At 27.1% G+C, this 10073-nt stretch overlaps 1 protein-coding gene across 2 annotated transcripts in view; it reads left to right on the top strand.

Annotated features, from left to right (window-relative positions):
- LOC136075064 (NACHT, LRR and PYD domains-containing protein 12-like) overlaps positions 1 to 4680 on the top strand; it is a 57753-nt gene extending 53073 nt beyond the window's left edge. For both annotated transcript variants that reach the window (XM_065787301.1, XM_065787300.1), the window contains exon 4: positions 4415 to 4680. Coding sequence is in view for 1 of the 2 variants with exons in the window: in XM_065787300.1 (XP_065643372.1) it covers positions 4415 to 4470 (56 nt within the window). In the remaining variant the exon portion in view is untranslated. The remainder of the gene's footprint in view (positions 1 to 4414) is intronic.
- Positions 4681 to 10073: the final 5393 nt, after the last annotated feature.

Raw genomic sequence — 10073 nt, forward strand, 5'->3', positions numbered from 1 at the left:
AAGTAAATAATGAGTTTTTGTGCATAGCCAAGGTTAGTTGTTTTCCTTTCCTTATTCCCATCCAACATAATTCTCATAGCTATCGATAGTGTAAGAAAATGTCCAAACTAAGAACTGCTTAACACACCTTTAATCACAATTGCACGTGAATAAAGAAGAAATTCACGAAATTTAGTCGCTTTCCATTTGTCAAGGTCACTTAATGAGCGCGGTTGCCTTACAAATTCACTTGGAAATTTTCCATTTAACAGTAACAATCAATTTGAAATAGTATTTAATTGCACCTGTGATAATCTATACTCCCTGGGGCCATTTTTAAATAAAATTCAGAATATGCCTTACCACTCCAAGACATACCAAACGCATGTAGTCTAAGGAAAATCTTTTAACACATTTTACATTGATTGAAATTAAAGGTGATTTGATGAGCCTTATATCCCATTTCATTAAATTTTTCATCTATTCGCAAATCTTGTACAATTTGATTTTCATAAGTCACCCTTCCATTCCAAGTTCCTTTAACGGTACATCTTTCACAAGCATTATATTTATTATGATTAACTGTACCTTTGATGAATGCTCTTGCTGGTGCATCACAAATAAGTGCCCTAATAACAACATTATACTTCTTTTGTCCAAAACATATGCCATCTAACTGAAGTTGTTTGTATTCGTTTAAAAAATCAAGCATAAATTCGTAAACATTAGATGGTTTAGACTTTCCATAGTATAATCCAACAATAAAAGGATTCGAATTTATAATTCTACATAAAATAGGCCAGAGGTTCATTGATGAAGACCTAAACAAAGGTAACCCATCAATATTTATATTTACTAGTATTGTTTCGTCTCTAAAAATTAAACAATCTTTGCTTAATGCAGAAACAGCTTTTAATAAACCAGTCTCAAGACCAAAGTAATAATATTGGCCGCCACACTTGCTTTCGACAACAACTGATTTTGGAGTCTGAAGCAATGTTCTTTTATCTTTCGGCAGACGATGCCCTTCTGCTATCAGTAAAGATAACAACTCCTTTATACATTCCCGTGAACAACCTTGCTTTACTGCCCATTTCGTTAGTTGGCCATCAAGAGAAATATCGTTTTGCTCAATTTCTTCTGAGAAAAATACGTTATCATCGCCACTTTGAGACAGATAATCATACAAAAAATCTTCACTTTCATAATCGTTTTCTAAATTTTTTTCTTCTTCTACATGACTGATGCTTTGAGTAACTTTTGGACGGTCATTTTTTTTTTCTCTAACTTTTCCTCTTTACTACTAGAAGACGATTCTGCCAAAGCTAGAACACGAGAGTGGCATTTTCGCCAGTATATATATACTGGCGAAAATGCCACTATATATGTATTGTATATATATATATATATATATATATTATATATATATATATATATATATATATATATATATATATATATATATATATATATATACAATATATAGATCTATAGTTTGTTGGCTTTGGGAAGAGCGGAAGGAAAAAAGTGATTCTTACGCCGACACATACGTCACTTTTAATTACTTTTGACTTTCGTCCAACATTTTCGTGTTGGACGAAAGTCAAAACCATTAATTTAATTACAAATTAATTGTTATATAAAAAAACCACATAAACGCAAATTTAGATGACCAAAATGTTTTTAAAAACATTCTGAATGTTTTTAAAACATTTTGAATGTTTTTAACAATATTCCTAGATAATAATAAAATAATAATAATAATAATTCAAGGATTTTTATAATTATCATGTATAAAACTCTAATTTACCTTGTATACTTGTATAGTGGGTGTTTAATAAATATATAAAAAAAAAAAAAAAAAAAAATATAAACAATGTTTTTATTTTTATTTTTTTTAATAAAATGTTTTTATTTTTATTTTTTTTAATAAAATGTTTTTATTTTTATTTTTTTTACAGTAAATCATGTGCGGAGTGTTGCTACATCGACTATCTTATAGCCTGACTCGCAAGGGAGTGCTGCTACATCGACTGACAAATAGCCTGACTCGCAAGGGAGTGCTGCTTCATCGACTGACAAATAGCCTGACTCGCAAGGGAGTGCTGCTACATCGACTGAGGGTTTGGTTGGGGCAGGCAGTCTATCATTATTAAAAAAAAAAAATTCCAGTCTTGCATTTTAATTTTTACTTTTTGTCAACAAAATATGGAAAAAACTTTAGGACAACATCTAAGGGTTCTATATATATATATATATATATATATATATATATATATATATATATATATATATATATATATATATATATATATATATATATATATATATATTGTATATATTTGCTTGTATTCGTTACGTTTTGCTTGTATTCGTTACGTTTATATAATAAGAAATTTTTACGTTTATATAATAAGAAATCGTTACGATTGCTTGCATTTGTTACGTTTATATAATAAGACATTTTTTATGAAATTATTTATAATATATAACTTTATATTAGGTATGACTAAAGTAACTGATAATAATTTACAAACTGTAAATTCTGTTCAGAAAACGCGTTTTACGCATTTTTTCTGGCTTTTAAATTATGTTAATGACGTCAAACAAAGTAACAGTAACTAAATCTATTTTTTAATTTTTTATTTTCGTTTTATTTATTTCACATCATTAAAATTAATAGTTTATGTTCACCAAAGAAAATATATAATTTATTATTCGACATGTTATCAAGCTTTTAACGTGATCTAAACCTAAGGGTGAAGTCTATAATACTTTCATTTCATGTAAAAAAATAAATTTTGAAAAATTATTTTCAGAATATATAAAAAATCTTCGTGAGACCTAGAAAGGCATAATGAGATTAGATTTAGTTCAGTCAACTTATGTATTTTTAATTAATATATGTTTTGTTAACTTCTAAGTAAGTTGGAAGTACATTGTCTTTTGTATAAGATTGATGATAATAAGTATTTTTTTGTTGAGGATATATTAGTTAAGTTATATTATAAATATACAAGATTTAATTGCTAAAATATATAAACCTTAACATTTAATGCAACATTTTTTATAATATTTTGATTTCTATCTCTAAGCTTATTCTTTTTAATATAAAATAGCATATAGATGCGTGTTTATAATTTTCAAACTTTTTATATATTTAATCGTTATATGTTAATGGAAAGTGTTTTAAATTGATATGAAAATGGTGAAATGTTTTATAAAAACGAACGATTTTATATTGTTTCATCTCTATTTGTGTATGAAATTTTTTATAAGAATATTTTTAAACGTGTTTTTTTTCGTTCTATATGTTTACAACATTTGTACAGTATGGTACTATTTGTAATGTCGACTGTTCGTCTAAGTTTAATATTCTGGCATGAACCTGTGTTTCTTTTGCAAAAAGTTTCAGAGAAATATTGTATTTATGAAACAGTTGTGAATGAGGAATTATTTTCTTGTTTACATTAAAATGTTTGTTATATGGATTTATTTTTTACTTTTTAAAACAGTATGTCATTTGATACAATTTTATGGTAAATTTTAAATTTAATCGATTATCGGTTTATCTTAGGTATGTTTGTTGCTTGTTTTAGTATATTATATATATTACATTTTGTAGCTATGCCTAATGATGAAATAATGTTGACTATGATGTGTAAATGTCTCTTTATTATGAATCTTTCTAATTTCTTTGTATATAAAATTTATAAAAATATATCATTTGGAAGACAGATAAAATGCGATAATGCGGATATTTTTAACGGGTTAATAATGGGAATGAAGTGCGAAATATTTTTCTTAACTTTTTTTTTCTGCACTTTATTCCTGCACTTGACCAGTTGAAAGTTTCAATATTTTACAAATACAATATAAATCGTCGTTAAAGAAATAAATTCGTCAAAGTTTTTAATCAACGTCGAAATCGAATGAACAAATATTCTTTTTACAAAATTTCCTTTGAAATTTGATTTATATAAAACATTCACTTGTTTAATAAAATGTTTTATGTTTTATTAAAACAACCGAACGAAGAAATTTTCTTGGAATTTAAGTTATTTAAAAGAATAATTTTTGTTATGTTATTTTAAATATATTTAATTTATTATTTTTAAATTATTTGGTTTTAAAAATGTGATAAAATGTTTAAATAAATAAAATAATTAAAGAATTTTTTTATTTAAAAGTTTCACTAACTTAATATTTTTATATATCATTTTAATTTCATATTAATTTATGTTTATAATATCATTATGTAAAATATAATCTATTTAATAAAAATAAAAGATTTTATATGATTTTTTATTCAATCATTAAATTAATAAAAATTAATAAAATTATATGTATGAATATGTAGAATATTATGATGTAACTTTTAATGTTATTTTAATGATTTATTTGTTTGTTTTTATAATAATTATTTTTACTTTAGATCGTCTTTGTATTTATCTAAGTAAAAATAAAGATCAAAAAGATTACCATGATTAGTTCGTTGAATGTTTTTATGAAAGTCAATCATCATTTACTGATGAAATAAAATCAATTGTTGGTGAACGATGGTGGATTTCAATTGACGATGGAAAAACTTCTTACGAAACTTCTTGCAAAAATTATTTCATAAATCATTACTTAAACTCTGGAAGAAAGTTATCGGGGTTATATGTTAATAAAAATATTTTAAGTGATGAAGAAAAAAAACTTTTAATACAATGTTCAACTAATGTTCGCGAAGTCAGCTTTTATCGTCCAATTAATTTCGAAGGATGGAAACCGAAAGATAAGATTGAAGGGTTGTTGATATGGATCTCACGTTATTTAATAACAAAAAAAGATTTTAAAGAAAATTTTTTTCCGTGGATTAATCTTTGTGAAGAATTAAATCTTGAACTTCACAACGACATTGATTTTATTAAAGAAATTTGTGAATGGATTCGTTGTTCGAATATCAAGTGGTTTCAAGTACCGTGGTAAATATTTTTTTAACCTCGATGAATTAAAAAAAGTTACAACACCATAAAATATTTAATATTTTAAATATATTAAAAAAAAACAATAATTATAAATAGATGATATGTATTAATTTATAATAAATATGTTTTTAAATATACAAATTATTTTTACTAGTTTATTAGATTTATTATTTAAATGTTTAAATTTTTATTAATAAAATATCATAAAATAATTCGTTTTCAAATATAATAATAGTTATAACTATAACATAAATTATTAAATATAACTATTATTACGGTATATAAATATTAATAATTTTTTTTTATTGTTATTATTATTAATTATTATTAAAGGTATTTATTATTTTTTATTGTTATTATTATTAATAATATTATACTTATATAATGATAAATTACGGTACATAATTTGTTATTGTTTTTTTGTTTTTTTTGTATTTTTATAATTTCAGTTTTTAGTTATTATGTTATTTATGTATAATTTTTTAAATAATATTGTTTATAAATATTTGTTAAATATTTTATGTATACTTTTATTTTTTATTATGTTTAAGAATTTTCACTAAATTTGCAAATTAAATAGTTTTTTTTAGTTTTGTTATTAATATCCTTTCAAATATCGTGCTATATTTAAGATAAAGTCATAAGTTTTTGATTTAGTTAAATTTTGAAAAAATTTAATTTTATAATAAATATAAAAATTATTTTTACATTAGATTTGCACTTTTTATACACTTTTGTACACGAATTAATGTTGATAAAAAATAACTTTTTAAGGTTTTCGCCATTGTTTATTTAAGAGATATGCGTCGTCAAGAAAATAAAAAAAATCGATGGTTTAGTAGAATTTTTCTTCGAAACTTTTTGGTTCTAACTTTCATGTTTCATCTCACGTTTTTACTTTATTTTAAGCAGGCTTTAAATTTTATTTAATCGATCGAAATGTTATAAAATATAAAATGGTAATAAATATTAAAACAAATATTTTAAGTTTAAATATTTTTTTTAAATGGTTTTCAATATTTTTTTACAACTAAAAAGTCGTAAAAAAAAAAAAGGTTTAATTAATTTTTACACTTTAAAAAGCGTGCAAAAGCGTATAGGGAGGGGGAAAAGGTTGAATTTAAAAGTACGTACTTCGTACTTCTAGTTTGCCAAAATAAAAAGGTGTATGGTATAGGAAGTAGAGGGTATAGTTTCCCTCTACGCACCACATGCATGTACGCCCTCAGGATTTTTTGATGTTATACATAGGACACTTTCACACTTCGTGGAAACTCCAAACTTAAGTATGTTTATACCTATGCTAAATAAACAAAGAGCTTTAAAATGCTTGCCCTTCCCCTCCCCCCTCCCCTGTCCATACTTGAGGGCACTAATGTAGTAAAGTTTTCAACTTTATCATCTAAATTTGAATTTATCGACAGATTTTAATATTTGTAGAAAAATGTTGTAAATTACAAAAGTTTTAACCATGCAAATTTCCGGACCCTCTAAAATGAAGGGGTGTAAATTTTGCAGGGTCATAACTTTTGTAAATTACAAATATAATATGTCGATAAAATTAAATTCAGTTTTAGATAGTAAATTGAAAATTTTATTTCATATTACCCTCACGCAGGGGGCACATGCCACAACTTATATACTAGCCCTGAGTAAAGCGTATTTCAGGCAATCTATTTATTTAGTCGACAAAAGACAGGTTTAGCAGCACTGTGGTTAATGGGTCAAAGTTTCTCTCAAAAAAACGTATTATTAAGGTCTCAAAATTTTCCAAATTTACCGCTAGGTTTTTTTTAAATTAAAAAGCTCCTTAAATAAGCAAAAAAGCACAAAATTTGCTGCCCCTTCTTCCCCCCCCCCTCCGCCCTCTTCCTCAAAATAAGGGGTATGGGTAGTCTTCCCTCGGCAATGGGTTTTAGTCTATGTTTTCAATATTACTGATCTCGCGTAAGACTCGTTTTTAACTGACTTACTAAAGAACAGTGTCTGATAAAAACGTCCGCCTTAAGGTGGTATTACATCAATAAAAGTAAAAATAGTTTGTTTTTTTTACTTTTATTATTTAACCAATATAATCATCGCAGATTTCGAATTTTTAGTTGATTTAAGGGGTATACTCCCCCATAAATTAAAAAAAACTCAAAAAAAAAAAAAAACTGATTTAGATAATTAAATATATGGGGGTTTCAGAAATCATAATAGTTTTATCTAAAAATATCTATAAATACCAAAACTTTTTGTTTTTGAGAGTTAGGTACAAAAAAAAAAAATTTGGTACCCCTAAAATAATCACTTGTAAACCAAAACAACGTATTGATTTCACAAGTTAAAAGCATTTTTGACTTCTTGTTAGACTTGTTAACAACTTATTTTTGGTATATCAAGACTAAGTTCGTTTTTGTTGATTTGCAGCTCATTTTTTGTCGCATTTTCTTGCCAGAAGTTGTATACTTTTTAGTTTTCAAACATGGTTAAAGCTGATCGAATTAAAGTAAGAACTAAGCGAGCAGGCAAAAGAAAGAAGATTTTTAATAGAAAAGTTTTACGTAGCAGTGTGAGTGTAAATAATGTAAATTTTCCATCTTTAAGTGTAAATATCGAGTTACCTGTAAATAGTCAAACTGACATCTTCGATACGTCAAGCTCTTCTCTTCGCAAAGTTGAGGCAGTCATTAGCTCAACATCAAAAAAATATAACAATACTAAAAACAGAGTTCTGACAGGATATAGAATTATTGATTGTTCGATTTTGTCTGATGTTATTAGCGTTTTGAGCTGTCCAACTTGTTTCCAAACGACTTTAGCAATCATTGAAAACAAAAGCAAAAAGCAAGGACTTGCATGTGAACTTTCTATTATTTGTTTAAAGTGCAAATATCAAAATGACTTTTACACTTCTAAGTTAATTAATAAAAAAGGAAACTTTGATATAACAATCGAACAGTATATACAATGAGGACTCTTGGATTAGGACATTCCGGAATTGAACGGTTTACAACCCCCATGAACATGCCAAAACCAATGACGCCAAAAAACTATGACAAACTTGTTTTAAAAATTGCTAATATTACTGAGAAAGTTGCACAGGAAACAATGACTGATGCTGTATCTGATATAAGACTACAGTGTCAAGACAATGAGATTCTTGATGTTGGTGTATCATGTGATGGCACATGGCAGCGTAGGGGATTTTCATCATTGAATGATGTATTTGCAGCACTTTCAATAGACAGTGGAAAAGTTTTAGATGTTGAGGTGATGAGTCGAATATGCAGAGGGTGCTCCTTAAATCAAAAACTTTCTAAAAAAGATCCTACTGCTTATGCTGAGTGGAGAAATTCCCACATTTGTAAAATGAATTTTGTTGGTTCTGCAGGTGGAATGGAGTGTGAAGGAGCCAGTTGTATTTTCCAGCGATCAATTAAAAAACATAAGTTGCAGTACATTAATTTTTTAGGTGATGGAGATAGCAAAAGGTACAATAGTGTCAAGGATGTTTATCCTAATATTAAAGTAAATAAATTAGAATGTGTTGGACACTATCAGAAGCGTGTTGGAACCAGACTCCGGAAATTGAAAAAAAAAGTTAGGGGACTGGGCGGTCGTGGTAGATTGACAGATGCAACAATTGATCGACTGCAAAACTTCTTTGGTGTGGCAATTAGACAGAATACTGGTAATTTAGATGCCATGAAATCAGCAGCGCTTGCTACCCTTTTTCACGTTGCTTCATCAAAAGAAAATAATTGGCACTATCCACATTGTCCAACAGGTGTAAGTAGCTGGTGTAAATTTAATAGAGACAAAGCAAATAGCACTAACACCTACAAGCCAGGACCTGATCTACCTTTAGAGATTTTATACAAGATCAGACCTGTATTTGAAGAGCTCACAAAAGAAGATAAGCTCAAAAAATGTCTGCATGGTAAAACACAAAATGCAAATGAGTCTTTCCATGGGAAAATTTGGGATCGCATACCAAAAACAAAATATGTCTCGCTGACTTTGCTGAAGTTTGGTGTTTATGATGCTGTTGCCAATTTTAACATTGGGATGAAGTCTTCAATCCTAATATATGAAAAACTGAACATGGTTCCAGGTTTTTATACACTAAACGGTTCTAACGACATAAATAAAACACGCATTAAATGGTCGATCTATAAACTATAACCCGATAACAAGTTGCATCGTCAAAAGTTAAGGGCTAAACAACTTAAGAAAAGTGACAAAACCTTTGAAAAAGAAAGTAAAACATATGAAGCAGGAGGTTTTTAATATTAAATATAGTCCAATATATAATGTTACTTATATTTGTAGATCTTTATTCTTTTATTTTCAGTTTTTATGCGTTTTCTCAGTTTGAGGTTTTTCAATATGCCGGCCAAAATTCCAAGAGAACCGCTTGAGCGTTTTATCCGAAATTTTCAACAAATTTTCCTTTTTATATAAGCTGTGTTTTAAACGGAACAGAATTTTTAAATACTTATGAATAAAACAGTAAGGCTAATTTAATTTTTCAAAAAATGTACTTTTTTCTATTGTCAACTTTAGAGCACAAGTCTTCAGGCCCAGAACCTTTTTTAAAAATCTGTTCTGTTTAAAACACTCATAAACCTATTCTAATTGTGTTTCCAAAGTTTCATTCAGCCTTTTTTTATTAGTTTTTGCTAAAACTTGGCCAGCGCAAATCTTATTTTTTGCTTATTTTGGGGTTTTTTTACGGTTACTACAGCAACCGTTGACCAATTTTTTAAATTTTTTTTTAATTTTCTACATTTATGCTATGGTTAATCATTTTATGTCAAAATTTGTTATTTATTGTCAATATTTTAAAATGGGGGAGTATACCCCTTAATTAAATAAAAAAAGCTTCACATAATAAAACTTGTTTATAATGTATCGGTATAAAATGTTTTTTATTTCCCCCTCCCAGCAACGCTTTGTTTATTCCGTTGTTATGCGCTTTAGAAACAAGTTAAATCATAAAAAAGCCATAAAATACTTACTTTGTCAACTCTTTTAAGTGCAAAGTTGTATACTACAACGACTTCTTGTTAATTAGTTTAGTATGATGGCTCAATTGACGTAATTCGCTTCTTGGTTCAAGCTGCATTCAAACTT

Source organism: Hydra vulgaris, chromosome 01, assembly GCF_038396675.1.
Source record: "Hydra vulgaris chromosome 01, alternate assembly HydraT2T_AEP".
Taxonomy (NCBI): domain Eukaryota; kingdom Metazoa; phylum Cnidaria; class Hydrozoa; order Anthoathecata; family Hydridae; genus Hydra; species Hydra vulgaris.